This window comes from Cimex lectularius, unplaced genomic scaffold (genome assembly GCF_000648675.2).
Source record: "Cimex lectularius strain Harlan isolate CLEC.00 unplaced genomic scaffold, Clec_2.1 scaffold99, whole genome shotgun sequence".
NCBI classification, from domain to species: domain Eukaryota; kingdom Metazoa; phylum Arthropoda; class Insecta; order Hemiptera; family Cimicidae; genus Cimex; species Cimex lectularius.
In genome coordinates, this window is record NW_019392713.1 from 1,573,149 (window position 1) to 1,592,971 (window position 19,823).

Consider the following 19,823-nt stretch of genomic DNA (forward strand, 5'->3'; position numbering starts at 1 on the left):
TTGTGTTATTATTTGGAATTTGATTGTGTTCAAAGGAATTTGATAAAATTTATCACCGATGTTAAATTTGGAGTTTCGTATTAATAAAATTGGGTCAACAGTATTTAAGAGGAAATTTTTACTTTAAACTTTTACTTAAATTTTTGGGGTCCAATTTAAAGGATTGATATTTCAGAAATGGCTAAAGCTAGAGCAAGTATCTTACCGTAAATTTTATTTCTTGTTAATTCGATGAAATGTCCGAACGATTGCAGTTTCACTCTGATCTTACGACTAAATTTTGCCAAAGTTGATAATAAAAAGGCCAGCAGGTCTAAATTTGTATTCCTTCGTGTTCTGCCCACTAAATCTAATTTCTTTATTATCTTAGTTATCTGGTCTAAGAGAATTTATCAACTTTATCACTTTCAGTGAACTTGGGACTTCATAGCAATTAAATTGTGTCAAAAGTTGTTGAGAGGATGTTAGGTAAACAATAACTCCACTTAATCGACATCTGTGCATTCCTATTTCAGAAATGGCTAACACCAGAGCGCCTGTCAACCTTAAATTCTAATTATCTTGTTGATTGGATGACTTTATCAGAATAATAACATATAACATCAGAATAATTGAAGAGAAGAAATTTTGATTCTGGTCACCACGGTAAAGGGGCCTCCAGACTAAATTTGCGCTCCTGGTTGGGTCCAATAAACATGTTTTCTTTATTATCCAACTGATCTAAGCTATTTCATGACAGTTATCACTATGTTAAACATGAGAGCTTCATATGAATAAAATTGAGACGAAATTTGTTGAGAGGATATTATTATTTGAAGAAAAGTATCACTTCATTGATTTATGGGAATATTACAGAAAATGCTAAAACTAGAAGAAGTGTCCTACCTTAAACTTTAATTATCTTGTTAGTTTGAAAATATGGGGAGTTTTGAATCAATTATGATAAACATGGTTGAGTGATGCACAGCTCATGTTCATTTGATGCATTTGTCCCTGAGTAGTAGTAGGACTAAATGCTTCCCACGATCTCGGACGTTTCCTATGAGAATCCAGTGGGCACGTGCCTTCTGTGGGAACCGGGAACGCTGGAAGTCCGCCCCACCACACATCCTAGCAAACAATCCAAGGGATGTCATATGGGCGAGAAAGGCGATTTTCGTGGGAACAGGCTACAACCGACGTAACGATGTCTCACATCCGATACCTCATGAAATCCATCATTTAATGAGCACAGTTTAGTTCGTTATGCCCGAATATAAAATACCCGTTTTATTACGAATACAATTGTTTCCCGGTGTTATTACCGAGGTTCGGCAATCAATCTCAACCGACCCTACACTGTAATTACAAGAGATATACGAAGATCATGACCCCACGACTCGTTCGGCTATTAATTTCCGGTCTCGAGATTATTTTTTATGACGTGAGAATCCTCGGACATCGGAATCGTGAAAACTTTTAATTGCTGAACATCAATGGCCTCACGACTCCCGAACGTGAGTACGGCGGAGGAAGTGCTGTCACCTGGGAAACACCTCCGCGTTCTCACGGGATCGTCATAATCCATAATGTATGCATAAATTAGACATGTTTAGAAAATAAAAGGTTGACTGAATGTCTAGCAAGGTGAAAAAGTGTTTTAAAAGAAGACTTTAAATACGCCCAATGAAAAAAGTAATCCTGGAGTAAGGACAGCGTATTCCCCCCTGCGCGCCCTAATGACATGCAGATAGATCGTAAAAACCGGGATGGTCAACCTGCAAGCCGGCTTTGGATGGACACCATGATACTAAGACTATGGAACAGAACTTAAATAATAGTACAAAAAAAAAAAAAAAAAAAAAAAAAACTAGGATCAAATCTTTTACTTACAAATAAAAATATAAACCGCTTAGAAACCACGTGGAACAGAAGCAGGTGGTGTTCCTGGAGGGATTAAATCTAAGGAGAAAGACAAAACTACCAGGTGAATGGTAAAGCCTGATAGCTCCAAAGGAACAAATGAACTAGATGTTCATTGAACAAGTGACAAAAAATAATAACATTCACGTACTAAAAATAAGGATTACAATGTTTAAAGTAGGAACAGTTAGTTTTTACGTGATCTAGATACCCTGTACTCCAAACCAGGCATACGTAGTCCAAAAATCAAATATTAAGTAGTTAAGATTATGTAGCCATCTAAAAAGTGATTTGGAATATTGTAAGACTAACTATAAAGAAGAAACTATAAAGTAGCCTTAAATGTATTCCTAGGCACACGGGAAGAAAACATGTCCGTAAACGGGTCTTATGTCATTTCTTCTGGTCTAATTTGGTAGAGTTTATCTATTAGAAGGAATTGCCAAAAGCAGGGTTTTAGTTGATAACGTTGAGGGATGGTAAGGATATCCAGTATTATATTAATTTTTTAGGTTTACTATATTTTTCTCTTACAGAAGAGGTTATTCTCATTTTAACTTAACAAAAGGAGCAGTTTAAAAAATCTAGAGTACGTCTTTAAATAATTCAACTACTTGTGGCACGAGCTGGTTAGAGGTTATCAGCATAATTAGCAGTACTGTGCTGAATTAGCAAATGTTTTCTCTGTGGTTCCGAAGTGGTCCTCTCCCTTTCCCTTGATAAATGACACGTGTCAAGGTTCACACGGGGCCAACTAACGTGAGAAAAACAAACTCGTCGTGGACAGACGACTCATCGATTTGAGACTAATCGTTTTCAACCGTCGCTTCTATTTCCGAGGCGCTCGTGGGAATCTCGCAATTACATAAATAACTTGTCATTCAGTAATTAAATCCGATTAATATTATTTGATTATCCCCTTTAAAAAATGCATTTCACAAATGGGTCGGAAAAAATAAATTGGTTTGTTGTCACCATGTCCAGACATCAAGTTATCAAACGCATGATAATTTAATAAAAAGTAAAATTAAATTAGTATATCTCGGATATATGTATTAAGAAAAATTCAAAATTTGTATTGTTCACGAAGAGTAAGGTTATAAAAATTTTCTTTGAAGTGTCTAAAAGTAATTTTTTTACGAGGGTGCGCAACAGCAGAGGTCATATAAACCCTCAGGGTGCCGGTGTTTTTGAAAAAAACCCATTTGTAAGTATGTCGGGTTCAAATACAGGGCCGCTTGATTCGAACCCGGGACCTTCACCTTACGCGCCGTGTCAACCCCTAAACCGTTGCGGCCACCGACGTCCCCTATAAAAGTAATCACTAACTTTTTATGCCTATATTTGACATCATTTTTGTGCATTATTAGTTTTTGGTAATTAACCTTATTGGAAAGAAATAATTGGTTGGAGAAACCGTCGTTCCCACGAGCGGGAACAGAAAACAGTCGAGACGGGAAGTCGAGGGGGCGATTTACACCGTGTGAAAAGGTCGAGGGCACGTGCCATGCCTCGCCTGGTTGACATTCCCATCTGCCTTTTCCATTGGCTCCGAAGACCGCGTATTCAAAAGCGTTAGTCACTCCTAGAAAATCTCGTTTTCCTGACGGACCGTTCCCACGTGAACGTAGGAAATCCTGTGAGAGCCGCACTCGGTGTGTGGGAACGTTGGTATATGGATGGAAGGCGTTTAAATACGATCTTAGGAACATTTTGAGTATTAATAATGTTTAAAAAATTAAGCTGATTTTCAAATTAGAATAGGAGGAATCGAACGATGATAAACTGATTTAATATGATAAACACCGTGCATAACAAAACGACTAAAATAAGTTTCTTTGAAGAATTCTAGGAGAACCGCCACGAAAAACAATAGCCATTCAATAACAATGAGGTTTAACTGACATCAAAAGGCAATCAAACATTCTGTTAACAGAGTAAACCTATGACTGTCATTATATATTTTACAAAAACCGATCAGGTTGTTGTCCATAAAAAAAAGAAAACACTCTCTTCATCAAGCTTTCGAGGAATATATTCCTTCGTCAGGATTTCGAAACTTTAATTAATAATTAGAAAGTTAGACAAATATGTTTGCCAAGAAAGAATTGACCAGAGATTTTGCAACAAAATCTGGCGAATAAACCAGGTTCGACGGCTCCTAATCATGAAGCTCAAATATGGTATCCAAAAGCACAAGGAGACACAAAACAGACGCAAAATCTAGAAACATTTGCGTATCATAATACAAGTACAATTCATTATTGACCCACAAGCGATTGCAACTGCACTCAATGATGTACAAAAGATAACTTTCGAAAGACCAACAAAATCCTTATATTTAAGAAAATAAAGCCAGATCTGAAGAAAAGCCATCATAAAATTCCGGAGAGAATTAAGATAGAAGAGATAGCTATAACGGTTCCTGACAAAAAGAGAGGAAAACTGATCTTTGACATAGACTTCCGCATGGTCTATATTGATAACAGAGATCATTAGAAGACAAGCAACTTCTCTATCCACAGGATTTGATAAAGAAGAAAATTAAAGTTGAACGGAACTTTCGGACAGTCAGGCAGCTATCAAAAGCACAAAATATTTTTAGCCCCAGACTAGTTTATGCATAATGACCCAAGGAAAACATAACAAGGTTACATATATACGAACAAGCCGACCCGTTCACCCATGTGACTGGAACGGGACTCTTGAGAAATAAAAATGCAAACACTGGACAAAAGCACTAGGAATCAGGCAAGCTGACATTCATAAATCTCTTAAAAGAGAAAGCTAAAAAATAACTTTTCAGCAGGCAGGAACTGAGGAAAATGATAGCCATCTGTACCGGGTACTGCCCTTCTCTTATGAAGATAAGTACAGCAAAAACATAAACATGGCGACTATGCCAAAAGAAACTAGAGACATCTGTACATATTTTTTGTGAATATGAAGCAGTAGCCTGGATATTATACAGCCACCTGCGTACGGCAATTCTCACACCAAGAGAAGTATGCAAAGAAGCGCGGAAAGTGCTTAGTTTTGAAGGAAAAAACTGCCAGTGTCTTCTAATCCTATGGGGTCCACAATAGGTCACAGTTTGGAAGCTCTACTTTACCTCCTGCCAAAAAAAGTAATGAAGAAAAAAGTGAGATATCGCGGAAGAAGGGTCAGAACCGTTTTAAATACTTGTTTCCGATCATTCTCCACCAAAATTCTATAGGCTATGCCGGGATTCGAACCTAGGACTGCTAGCGTGGCAAATACGAGTCGGACGCCCAACCACTCGGCCACAGCCCCCTCAAAAAATTATAAATTCCCGAAATTGCTGTCAGAACAGACAAAATAAAGATGGCGCAATCAATACAGGATTATCACATAGACTTTTGTCGTATCACTTTAAACGTAAGTTGAGAAATTTAATATATGTCACACATATTGACACTAACTAGCATTTTTTACTCGAAAACAAAATTATTGCCCCAATCAAGAAATAGTAAGGATCCAAGTATATCACCAAAACAACCAGAATGTGATTGCCCAAACACCTTAGGATCATCACGCAGGTCGTTTTTCATTTCACTCGAAACCTTCCCTGAGATATTTATGACTTAAGTGTTTTAGGTATATTAACAGAAACTAGCATTTTACTCGAAAATAAAAATTATTCTTCCAATCAAGAAATTGTAAATAAGCAAAAATGTCATGTGGGTGACGCAAACACAACGGATCATCAAACAGACCTTTTTTGGGCTCACTCGAAAACTACAAAAAATTTGTAATAACTTTATTGTTAGAAATTAATAATATTTTCATCTTCTATTAGAAAAAAATTATTTCCCCAACAGGGAATTTTAAATATCCAAGAACATCAACAGAACAACTTGTGGAGGGTACAAAAGTTTGAAAACACAAAAATCTATCTGACTAGCCTTCTTCCTTGAAATATTTAAGCACTATGTTTATCTCAATTGTTCTGTTCCAGATTATTATTTCATGTTCTAAGGAAGGAACGGTAAAAAATGTTACATAAAAAATGGTAAAGATGTTTTGCACTTAGTTGATTACGAACAAGTTACTATAAACTCTTGGTTATAGCAAGGTGAAGTCAACGTTTTATTATCTATCTTATAGATGCTCAGTGATTGTACAGTGATTCTGGCTCTGCAATGGTTTGGCTTCTGGTTCACCTTCCTATTGAGGCTTTGTTCTCGTTTTGATTCAATAATTGACGTCCACTCTTCGATGATAGTTCGTATCTCTTACGTTGTTTCTAAATTAATCATGTAATTAAATCTGAATCTGTCAATATCTATAATATAGAGCCAATGCACTTTCCGTAACTGCACAAGCATTTTATACCCATACGTTAAAATCACGGAACTCTCAATGATGGACGTTGATCTTTTTTATTTTGAGATATCATTTCCATTATCTATAAATCAGTAGAAATTTTCTATATAATACTTTTCACGATTTCGGATTCGATTGGGCTGAGCAGTGAAGTGGACACGATTTGATGAAGTACATTACAACTAATTTCAGAAAAGTTAGGTGAAGATTTAATTGTCGTGTATATATGGGTAACAGGTGGGAACTTCCCACGCCACCGAATCCCAAGGCAATTAAACCCACTTAGGTTCCCATTAGCTACCTAACCTTTTTTTTTATTTCAGGGGTGAGTTAAGCGAGAAAATAGGGGAGGAGAGGAGGCAGGGTTCGTGAGAACATCGGTCGGGGCTCGGATGAATGAGAGAAGAGGGGCAGGTCTGTTAATGACAGCCCGGGGTGCTTTGAGTAGCACGCGACCATTATAAACTACCACGTAAACACTAGTTTGCTGAAGATTAATATTATAGGGCCGGCTACTTACCCTTCACCAAAAGGGGAGATCGATTCGCTGGGGGATAATTCAATTAATCTGACAAAAAGCTACAGGTTAGGTGGTTCTTTTTTTTATTCCGAAATCCTCTGGATGGAGAGAACGTATAATTTAGAAATGTACCCCTTCCTCGCGGGGTTAGACGGTTCCCGCGGTCGGTGGGGTGGGAAAACGAGAAAAGAACATCTCCTGTGGGAACTGGTGATCCGTGTGGGAAACCACAAACGATAAACCTTGAACTAGACAAGCCTTTTCAAAGCTTATCATCATTGTCATACAATTTTATATATATATATATATACTAATCTACTTACGTTATTTAGTCTACCCACGATAAATATTGCAGATTCAATAAGAAGTAAATATACTAGGCGCTTAAAATATCTCGTCACGTCACATAATAATAGCACGTCCCTTTACACGATCGACTAAAATTAAATATAAGCACTGATAATAATTTCCACAAATATTTTTACAATATATTTTACATACATATTTACAATATATTTATTTTGAAGTATTTAGTGAATACACGCCCGTGGTGCAAAAACCAGGCACAAAACAAAATAAAAATGCACGAAAAGACTAATAGCATTAATTTAATTTAATAATTACTGTTTTACTGGAGGGTCTAACGTCCAACCGTTGAGGAGGAGCCAAACCAGTTTACAATAATTTTGTCAAACTAATCTCAAATAAAATTACCTGCAGCGATTCGAACCTAGAACCGCTAGCGTACCAAAAAGTCGTAACAACTCTTTGGTATTTCTCTGTTCACCGAGCTGGCTAAAAGATCGACATGATTATATTGTTTTATTTAACAGATGAATTAAGGAACAAATTAAACAAAATATTCGGGGAATAAAAAAGAACCCCAGGGTTTATAAAAAGAAATATAAATCGAAGATAGTTGGCCAAAAAATGAATATGTATTTAAAATGTCCTTTGTATAAATTACATAGAAAAAGGACAGTATGACTGCATTCCACATCATTTACAGCAAGGACAAAGACTTGTACGTATGTATTGTATGTCTGAGTTGATCTCCCTCTTTCTTGATATCTTTTATCTATATTCCTATCTCTCTCTATTTTTATCACTATCCTCTTTATCTATTTCTATGTATATAGATTATATACATATTCATTCTGTATGTCTATCTTTCTGTTTCTCTAGCTCTCTCTCCTTCTCTCTCTCACTCTCTCTCCCTCTCTCTCACCCTCTCTCTCTCACTTTCTCACTCTCTCTCACTTTCTCACTCTCTCTCTCGCTCTCCCTCTCTCTCTCTCTCTCTCTCTCTCTCTCACTCTCTCTCTATATGTATATATCTATCTATATATCTCACCGCTGTCTATTTCTTTCCCTCTCCCTATTTCTCTTTTTTTTAATCTTTCTCTCTATCTCAATGAATCTATCTTCTATCTATATCTATCTACCTATCCGTATCAATCTATCTATCTTCTATGTATTCCCTCTCTCTCTCTCACTCTCTCTCCTGTGCCTTCTCTTCTGTTTCGCTATTCCTTCCTTCCTTCCTCTTTCTCACACACACTCAATGCCTCTCTCTCTCTCTCTCTCTCTCTCTCTCTCTCTCTCTCTCTCTCCCTCTATCTATCTATCTATCTCTCTATCTATCTATCTAACTGCCTACGTATTCCTAAGTTTCTCCATATCTTCACAACCCTTTTTCTATTTCTATTTTTTTTAAATATATTTACTATTTATATTATACACTAACACTCTTCATGAAATTCCTTTCTCTTTTATTTGAATTATGAATCTGATGGCCAAAAGTTAAACAAAAAAACTGAACTTTTATTTTTTATTAAAATGTCTACGCTTCAATCTCAACTTTCTTCCCTGTTCTCATTATTGTTTCAAATAGTTAGATTGGTAAAGGTCCCGGGTTGGAATCCAGCGGCCCTGCTTTCGAGACCGACATACTTACAAATGTTTCTTTTTTTTTTCAAAAACACCAGCACCCCAGGGATGATATGACGTCTGCTGTTGCAAACCCTCATAATAATAAAATTAAAAAATCATCAATATTAATACGTAACAATAATATAAATACGAACTTCCAGAAATCACGAGAGAGAACTGAACATGTATTATTTATTTTTTTGGCCGTTGACCAATGCCATGGGCGTAATTGTTCATGTTAAGTTTGTACAGCTCATTAATCAAATTATTCCTTCAGTTTCGTCTAATGCAGGAAGTGTATTTATAGTTCGAAAATCCTGTAATTATTGTAGTTATATCAGACCAACCCTTACTACCCCCCGTTCACCCCCCCCCCGATTTGTACGGGGTAGCTCAGCGCACGAGTTCCCATAAACCACCAGTTCCCACGGGTTCGTCTTGGTTCACACACAACCGCCGGAAACCCCTGAGAACTTGGGAAAGAATCCATTTCCCTCATCCTGCCCCGTTGTGAAAAACACTTCAGCATAGGGTCAAGGGTGGACAATATGCGCTGGCACGTGCTGTGACTTATGCAGGAAACACCCCCTTCACACCCCTTTCCTTAGGCGTCGTGGGAAAACAAAATACATATACAACAAAACCTTCTTTGAAAAAAATGGTCGAAATTTATTGGTAAACAGTTATTATGTAAAGAGAAATAATTTGGTATACAATTTTTCATATATATGTAACCATTTTTGAATCGCTAATAATGGAATTCAGGCATATCTTCCGCATGTCTGAAGATGGGCATGAGTTAAAATAACTCACATTTCTTAAAATATGACGTTTTTCAAACACAGTTACACCTATCTTCAGCAGGAATAAATCGATAGTTACGAATCTTTCGGGGTTTGTTAGTCCTTTCATTAGTCAGTGTCAAGAATTATGGTACGAAAATTTATATTTTTCGTTTATAGTGTTGATAAGCCGACTGTTACCTCCTAGCGTCCTACTTTTCCTTTCGCTTTTTCAACTTTTCCATAACTTTCCAATCAAAGAATCTTTCAATTAACCAAACACACCAAATAATATTGGCACGAAAAGAAACTTCAGCTCGAAGAAATATCTCATCAGAGCTAGTTGAACCGGATTATGCAGTGCATCAATGTACATAATGACATACTATTTTTTGTCGCTATTTGACGTTCAACGAATGATCCAAAGGGAGAAAAATGAAAGAGCCGTTTCCCACGGAAAGGTCCTACATATGCCGAGCATCTTTTCGCCCTCGGTTTCTTAGGAGGAAGGAACAAGATCTTTCGATGGCGATGATTCCCACAGGAGATCGTCCGGAAGTTCACAGGCTGTGGATGAAAGCAAAGCAGTCTCTGGGCCAGCATGTGGGAATGTTCTAACTTCCAGTGAGAAACCACCACCTGACCCCGTTCCAGGTGGCGCACCTGTTTATGGCCCGTGCTACACCCCTTCGCCGTATGCGATTAATAGAACGACCCTCATTTCTAAACCGATAGAACAAAATTATCATTGATAAAGCAAAAATAGCAATTTTTATGATCATTGGTGTCATTAAAGAATGTCTTGATTACACAGAGAAAAGTTCATTCGAAATTAAATCAGTTTTGTTCCAGATAGATTAATCTTGGCCCAACAAGATAAAGGAAGATATGCAGATAAAATTTTATGTTTTGCGTTTATTAGATGTTCAGTGGTTTTTCTACTTATTAACACAACACAGTTTCTTTTTAAAAAAATATTATGATAAATGGTTTCGGTTCGACCGAAAGAGTTCATTTATACTTAGCGTGCAAAACATCAGGCCGTTGGGTAGACGATTTCTATGAAATTTTGTACAAGAGTTCGATCCAATGGTTATTGGAATGGAAAGGAATCCAATGGTTATCTTGGTTGCTGTGGATGTATTTCAAAATGATCATATAACTAAGTCGATTTGTTTTTTACAAAAAAATATGAAAATAACGAAGTCACGATTACTCAAGTGGTCGAGTAGCGGCGTATCAAGCCGAAGGTCGTGTGTTCGAATCCCTCTCGTGACACTGACTTTTTTTATCTCAACTTAAAGCCTTAATTAATTGAATGAGATTAATTGGTCAAGCGGACCACGAAAAATGCAAATAACGTTGAAGTTTGTATTAAATGAGAGTAGGTATATATGAATAAAATTACAACGAAAAGAAACTTTCAGAAAAGTTAACGTTTATTTTAAAAAATTAGATTCTTTCTAAGCACTCTTTAAAGTTCTTAAATACGAAATTTTATAGCCAATAAAAAAATAGACATTTTTGATGATCCGGAGACAAAGTTGATTGATCCATATAGTATCAAATTTCAAAATTATGACAATCGTTGGATAGCTGGATTATTCTACATTCGGCTTAATTAAACAGCAATTTATTAAACCTTACAAATATGAGGTTTATCTTTTTATTCAATCGTGGCTTAAATTGTCAAGCCAAATTGAAGGGGGCGAGCAAAGTTTTTAGCATTAAATAATTATTGTTTAAATAAAAGGTTTTAATGGTCGTACAAAATTATAAATATTGAATTTCTGATTAACTTTAATTGGGATAAATACAGTTTTACTTCTGTATTAATAATTATTGATATTCACTTGAGAAGGCTAAGGTCGTAGGATCACCGATTTTAATTAAACCCTTTAACTATGCTAGGTCAGAAAATATTACCCACAACTCCGAGCGGTTTTACCAGTGCCAGGTATATCAGTCAATTTGTTTTTTTACGCAGAATTAAAAAAAATAGATGATATGAAAAGAGATTAGTTATTTAAAAAATTATAAAAACCCAAGCACACTTTCATTAAAGTAAGCCTAAAATGTTTAACAACTAGGATTTTTTAAGAACGCTTGAAAGCACTCAAAAAGTAAAAACGAATTTCTAAAGCAAACGAAAAATAGACGTTTTGTAACTGGATCAGCTGGGGGCAATTTTTTCTCCAAAGTCCGATGATGAATTTAAAAATTTGTAACCCCAGAATATAAATGCAGAAACTACATTTTTGCCCAAATCTGTAGGAAAATGCTTGAGACTTGAGAGAAAAATCATGGGAAAAAGTGTGGCATTGTGTTGGGTGAAAGGGCATGCAGGCTTATGGCAAAATGAAACGGTGGACGCACTTGCAAAGGAGGCTGCAACATCAGGTCCAACCCTTGACATTAAAATTCCTAAAGCTGATGGGAAAAACTTTTTTGAAAAGTTTTGTAGAAATCTATGGCAAGAATACAACACATCAAATGTTGGTAATTATTACAGGTCACTGTTCCCTGAGCTCAAGAAAAAAACCATGGTTTTCGGAAGGCGATAGCCCAGAAGCAATGTCAAAGGAGTTCTATTCTACTATTTTTAGACCGAAGACAAATCATAGCCTATGGGGTAGCTACAAGAAGAGAATCGTTTTGGCATCGTCTCCGAACTGTCCCACTTGCGATTGCCCTTTAAATCCTTCCCACGTAAGTTTTGAATGTCCAGAATATGAAAATGAAAGAGACAAACTGCTAAAAAATCTGAGCAAATTCCCAAACATTTCCAAACCAATAAACTTAGAATCTGTCCTAATAAGCAACAATCCATCAGCTTTCAACATAATCTATGGATTTCTAAAGTCGATAAACGTTTCTTTTTTCAACCATGAAAATTTAGAAGATGAGAAGATGATGGAGCTGAATGAGTGATGTGGGCGCGCGGCGGGGACATGGCCCTGGTCAGCCGATCACGCTCGACAGTAAAATGAAAATAGAAAACTTCATTATGCCAGCGTAAACCCCCCCCCCCAAAAAAAAAAAAAAAAAAAAAAAATTGTGCCCTTACGTGCAGTTTATAAAATTCTGAAGCCTTGTAAAAGTTTCTTGTCGATGGGTGGAGTCGATTAAAAGTTATGACCTTTATGATATTTTAAAAACATCAGTCATTCGGGAGGTAAAAATTTTGAGGAAAGAAATTATTTTGATTGTCCCAAAAGTTTTTATTCAGGCGTTTTGTGTTTTAAGAAAGGGATATTTCTTTCTTGTTGAAAACCTTTCTCATTTGTTACACCCTTGGTGACTATAAAATTGTATAATTGGGAGTACATTGAAACATTATGACCGAGCGACGTATCCAAACACCCAAAAAACCAGGAATACAAGTTTTTGTGAAAATCAAAAAAATATTTTAACTCAAATTGATCACTTGTTTATTTCATTCTTTATCCACCTGTATTCCCACCGAAAATCACAAAAATACTGATAAATCTGAAACAACCTATCCACGGAAAACTTTAGAACAATTTATATATCTTATAAACTGCATGTAATGGCATAAACTTACCATCATAAATGAATCGGTACCGGAGATATAAAATAAAGCGTTTGGGGAGTTTTTCTTGATACAATTCTTTTTTCCTCACTTATAAAGACAAAAATTCTAAACGTTGTTAACATAGAATGATAAAAGAAAGCTTTCACAGCTTACCAACGGTGCTAAAAATCACAGAAATGGTGATAACAAGTATAACTGATCATACATAAACCTTTGCAAGCATTTAAAACTGTATAAGATACACGTAAAGACACAGACTTTGTTTCCTTAAAATAATGCGAATCAAAGATATCACATAAACCTGAACACCCTCTAAGACCCATAATTTCATTTGTAAACTCACCCACATATAACATGACAAAATACCTAACCAACATACTCAAAAACATCACAGATAACACATATAATGAAAATGATTCATTTCATTTCATTAATAACATTAATAATATCCACATCCCCTCACACTACTCCCTAGATGTTTCATCATTGTTTACCAACATCCCAATAGACACAACACTGAACATTATTAAAGATAAATGGCCCAACATAACACCACACACAACTCTATCAAAGAACACGTTCGTAACAATGATCCGACACTGCTATGTTAACGGATATTTTACATACGACAATCACTTTTACAAACAACTTTTTGGTATAGCCATGGGTAGCAACCTAGGCCCGATACTGGCAGACATAATCATGACACATCTACTAAATGTGTCATACCACAACTTCCTTTCACATTACCCTTCGTCACTAAATACGTAGATGATATATTGACAGCAGTTCCCACAGATCAAATTCAAACTACATTAGATACATACAATAGCTTTCACCCACGCCTACAATTTACACATGAAATCAAAAACAACAAAAAATACCATTTTTAGATACACTCATAATAAAACAACCAGATGGCACATTAATCACAGATTGGTACAAAAAACCAAGAAACACAGATCGCTACCTCAACTTTAAATCTCACCATCCTCTTCATACAATAATAAACACGGCCAAAGGGTTACTTCACAGAATGATTGCCCTGAGCCATGAATCATTTCACCACAAGAACANATAAAAGATCGAAACGTTGGCACGATAAAGAAAATGTTTTTCTGAAACCTACATCACACCCGACCGCATCTCACGATATCTGAATAACTAGATATCACATAAAATTTCAAAAGAGCTTTTGATTTCATCCAATTTTTTCTCCCTAAAAGCATATAAAATCTAACATTGTTGGCACAGATTAAATAAGGAAACATTCAGCTTCCAAACTTTGTCAAAATGTTGAATTTGAATGAACTCCAGCGGAATTTGTTTTCGTTTTTTGTAATATTTTATATGACTAATCTCATTCAATAAAAATCTTCATATTATTTTCTCATACTTCTTAATAAAATAAATCAAGTGGTGTACCTTGACAAAGTACATGCAGGAAATAGCAGAAAATCGAACGTTAGTTGAATTTGGCGACCTGAGGTTTTCCTAGAGATAGGAATTAGATTTTTACTGAATTTAACCATTACGATCTCCATACATTAACTGGAGGAAGAGAAAATGACATCCAACGGGGCAATTTAGCACGGGGTCAGATTCTCTTTGTGTGAGAGCATCAGACGAACGTAAATACAGGCAGAGAAATAAGTCCTAGGGTGTTGTTCCCAGGGTGTTCTGACTTTTCAACCACTCCCAAGCCGGAAAAATATGCGCTCCTTTATAAAACTGCTCTGGTGTTTTTCATTTTTTTTTCAGTTGATGATGATTGTAATCACAATTCCGGTATGCCGAGGGATTCACATGGCCCACTTCGTTCACACGACTTCATGCAAAGAGAAATGTCAAGGTTGTGGGAAGACAACCGCGACCCTCTGCCTCTGGCTTCTTCCTTTAAATTTCCCACAGCAATAAATCGACTTAAACGTCCCGGCGACTGGATACGAAAGAATTTTGAACCTTTGCAGGGTGGGGGAGCTTAATGAAGTAGGTAATTTCTCCTTTGATTTAATAAAAAAGCTCAATTGATCAAATATCAGAAAACTTAAAACGAGATAACTCTCTGACACAAGATCAACAACTGTCACATTAATTCACAATTTAAAATTAATATAGCATAACTATTAAAAATTTTGTCTAATGGTATAATGATGATATAAATGATATGCCATAAAATGAACCATCATCAATTGTATTTCGTGGTCACTACGTTAAAGCCCTATTTGAGAACTAAATTTTTTGATCGAGCGACATATCAAAGTACGTAAACAATTCTTTTTGCAAGAAACAATATCAATATTTGTTTTTTTGCACTACAAAAATACCCTGAATGTATACAATGTTTTGGGTAAATAATATTTTCTCAGCTTGTTCGCCTCCGATTTTTATCCTCGAAAATCACAAAAATGGTGATAACTTGAAACGATTAAACCTACACACGGAAAACACTTTACGTGGGATTAGTAGGTAAATGCCAGGATTAAAGGTGTGTGAGCGAGAGAAAGAGGAGGTAGCCGAAAATAAGACAGAAAATTATACTCAACTTTATTTGATTTTGTAATACAAGAAAAGAGAGCTGATGGAGAAAAATAACTTAAGATAGAGAGGAGTAATGAGAGGGAGTAAGAGAATACAAAATAATTTATCAGGTTATTTTACTTTATTAATGACGGTCAAAATGTAAAAAAATCAGTCATTTCTAAGTTCAAAAACAGTTCCTATCCTTATCGTTAGCGTATTTGGATTGTAAATTTTACAAATTAAAAAAGAAAAAAAAAATCATTTCCTTTTCTATTTATGGGTACACCTCATCGGCTTATAGTTGTGTCAGGGTGTCAGGTGAAAATATAGTTTTAAACAATACAATATGGACAAAATACCACTTACTATTTTAAACAATCCCGATTGTTTTTTATAGCGTTATTAATTCATTATAGACGAAAAAAATTGTGGCAATGACAATGGTCCGCGTCTAATACGAGATGAGTTTGTCAGGGTAGTGTCTTGGGACCACTACTTTATCTAATTTACAGTCTTCCCGAATGCTCAATTTCTAAATTGAAAACTGTCACTATTTTATGTAAATTTTGAAGCCTGGAATTTATTTCAAAACGATACATAAAAAGGCGATAATATCGAATTCAAGTTAAATCACAAAATATTATGATTTTCCTCCTGTTTAATGTGAAGTCATAGATGCGTTTGTTTATAAAAACTGTCGGAATTAATTTTCAAATACGTCGTCGTCGGGGGAGAATTTGACAATACGACCCGAACGACGGGACTTCACGAATTACACTGATGTCTGTATTGTATTGTATTGTAGAGGGCTTTTTATATGCCCTTCTGAAGGAAGGGGGGGGCATTCTGAGTTACCCTCCCCCTGAGTTACTGGGTAGAGTTAAACGATGGATGTTTAAAATAAAAATAAAATAAATCGCTAGATCACATCAAAAGAAAGAAAAAGTTATTTCCCAATAAAAATAATTAATAAATAATTAATAACTACAATTCTGCCCAATCAAGTTTCCAACATTGAGCTTATTAGGTAACAGGTCATGACATTAATGCTGTTTGAGCATTTGCCCTCTTCACTGCTGGGTTAGGGTTATAATTAAGGATTGAGCAAGACACTTGACGCCTTCCATTTATGTGAATTTTGGGCGGAATATAAACAATATACAGTCGAGCTGTCTTCTCCTTTCCCAACTTATAACCCTGATCATTAAAAAAGGCAAATTCCTGAAAAAAAGCAGATGAAAGAAATTAGAAAGTGCCTTAAATAAATCGCCGGTTTACACTAAAAGAACAGTCAGTTTTCAACAACAAAAAATAGTAATATATTTCTGCACAACCAAGTTTCCAACGTTGCGCTTATATTATCCTACTTCACCTATTATCTCTGACCACTGAAAATCGTAAAATGCTGAAATAAGCCTCTCAGAGCGACCACAACATCCTGATCATCACATTTGATATTGTCAGTACGTTAAATTCAGCCGAATAAAGGGTTTTTATTTATTCTTGATTTTGTCAATTTCGGCACTGTCGTTTAGCTTAGTTGCCTTCATAATTTCGTGTTAGATGAAATTCAAATTAGCATTTTAGATTTAAAAACATAAAAAAGAAAAATGGCAAGTTATTCTACAAACCAAAGTTCGAACTTACTAGCTTATCTATCTACTTTTTCTCTTCTTTTCAGTGTTTACTGTCCGTATTGATGTTACAGTGTTCCTGATAACTGATTTCATTTTCGTGTAGTATTTTTATCAGTTTTGACATTGCTTAGGAAAATTGCTTTTGCATTTTCTGTTATTTTCTAATCGAGCGGGGTCCGATAAATTTCAACTTTTAATTTTCTAATAAACACGATGATTTTTTTTAATTTTCTCCAGAATTCGTGGCGTGGCGGTCACTGGGAATAATGTTTGGGCGCTTATCCGGTGCGTTAGGGACAAAACACACGCATTCAGATTTGGCTCAAGTGCAAATGAATTAATTGTGCGATTTCCGCCTTTTCGCGTTGAATCCGGCTCAGCTCCTGCTTGCAAAGATGGGAGAAGAGCTGGCTTAGCCTAATCCCTTGAACGGAACATTGTAAATCGTTGATCTCTTTTTCCGGAAGGACTTTCATTTTTTATTATTTCTCAAGTTATCTTTATTTATTTACTTTTATTTTAAAGGTACAAATAGGACAACCCTTACATGTATATATATTAGAAATATATTAAGTTTTATAAACATAGTAAAATAATAATAACATATAATAAAATAGGCAAAACAATAATATATTCTTTAAAATATTAATTATTTATAATCAAATGATGAAACCTCATTACGAAAGAAAAGTAGGAAGAGAAAAAAAAGGAAACGGGAAAAAGAAAAGGAGTATTACATGACTTTTTAAAAACTCAGATGAACCTGAAACAAGTCCCAGGGAAGCAAATTCTATAGTCTTGACCCAGCAATTCTGAAGGATAAGTCTAAAGGTTTGGATGAATGTGGAAGATTTTGGATAAATTAATAATATAAGGACATTTATGTATTTGGTTTAATTTTAAATATAACTCTAAGTACAACTAAAACTCTAAGTTTTTGTTCAGAATGTTAAGGCTGTTGAAATATGAATATCATAACAGTATCTAATGCAGGAATGATAAGCAATTTGAGGGAATGAGCACATTGGGTGTCTAAGGAAAGTGAAAAAATAGAGCTACAGTAAGAGAATAAAGGAATTATTAAGGATTTAATAAGGAGAACTCTTGTTTTCTATAGAGTGAGAAAGCTAAGAGGTTGAAGAGAATGGATGCTTGAGTAGATCTTTTTAATAATACAGCTTACATGGTCACGTCTAAGCTTAGAGTTAACAAAAATGTCAAGATTTTTAAATTTAGGACAAAAATTTATAGGGGTATTTAAATCCTGATATGAGGATGGGATAGGCAATCTGTACTAATGAGTTTATTGGAAATTAATAAGGACTGGGGTTTGTTAGGGTTTAAAAGAATGCCTCCGGTTGAGAGGATAAAGATTGTGGACGAGTAGAGAGATAGCATCAGAGATGTTGCTTGTAGGATATTGAATATAAAGCTGAGTGCATTCAGCATAAAGATAAAATTGGGAGAAATTAAGAACTAATGGAAGAGCATTTAGAAACATGGAAAAGAAAAAAGGTCCATGAATAGAGCTTGGGGTACACCAGCTAAAATTGAGAAAGAAGAGATTTCATGACTATTATCTACTTTTGTACATCTACTATAGTCTATATATTTAATATTTAAGGACTTCTAATATTGAAAACTGTCTGTTCTAGAACGTTATCTATGGTGGAAATTGGTTTCTGCTATGGTACCTCATACAACTAATGATCTAAGATCTCTTAAAGATGATCTTTATGAAGCTCTCTTCAAGAAGCAAAGAGTGACAAGGTATACTAAAAACAATTATTGTTATTTCATGGTAACAGATATCAATAATGAAGTCAAATGATTTTTTTTTCTTTTTTCAGAACCCACAAATGCGTAAGATATGTGAAAATGTTTTTCAACATGGCCATCAGCTACAAGTTTTCAAAGATGTACGATCTCAAAGATACTATTGAAAAAGTGAGTTTTTCTTTTGAAAATTCCAAACATAAAGAGAAATCTAAATTACAAATAAAAAGTTTGTACTAAAAAATCAGGGACATTGAATCAAGACTTGACAATTGATTTAGAACGGACAGGTTATAGATCTCGTTCCTCCATCATCTTTAAAATTCTTTATGTTTGAAACAATAAGTTTCATTCAGTTTTAAAGTCCCATGGTCTACCAGGTTTAAATACATCGGTGTTCACATGGACAGACAATAAACTAAATTTGAGCTTCCATGTTAAGCCAAATTGTTCTAGCAGTAATAATACTACATTAATTATTATTTAGGTTTTAGAAAAACATTTTCTTTATCATGCCAATGTTTTGATCTGAAGATGATCTCAATAAAGATCGAAACGTTGGCACAATAAAGAAAATGATTTTCTAAAACATACGTCACACCAGACCCCATGTCACGATCTTCAAATAATCATTGGCTAACAGTCAGTCACTAAACACCACACATTACATTAATTGTTAATTTTATGTTACTTTGCATTTATTTGAATTTGTAATAAAATAGGCCCCGATGATGACACTATAAAGTGTCAAAAGGTCGGTGAATCCAGCATTTAGTCTTTTTTTCACATGCATGACCTCTACAAAGATTGGAACCATACATAAGAATATTACTGCTTTGGGGAATTCT

The 19,823-nt window shown here is 35.2% G+C and overlaps 1 protein-coding gene across 2 annotated transcripts in view; it reads left to right on the forward strand.

Annotated features, from left to right (window-relative positions):
- Positions 1-19,823, forward strand: part of LOC106664204 (neprilysin-1) — a 67,758-nt gene that overhangs the window by 44,997 nt on the left and 2,938 nt on the right. The window contains exons 10-12 of one of the 2 annotated variants that reach the window (XM_024226437.1): positions 14,801-15,010; positions 18,855-18,969; positions 19,050-19,146. In XM_024226437.1, the coding sequence (XP_024082205.1) occupies positions 14,801-15,010; positions 18,855-18,969; positions 19,050-19,146 (422 nt within the window). The remainder of the gene's footprint in view (positions 1-14,800; positions 15,011-18,854; positions 18,970-19,049; positions 19,147-19,823) is intronic. The other variant, XM_014389687.2, reaches the window with a different exon arrangement.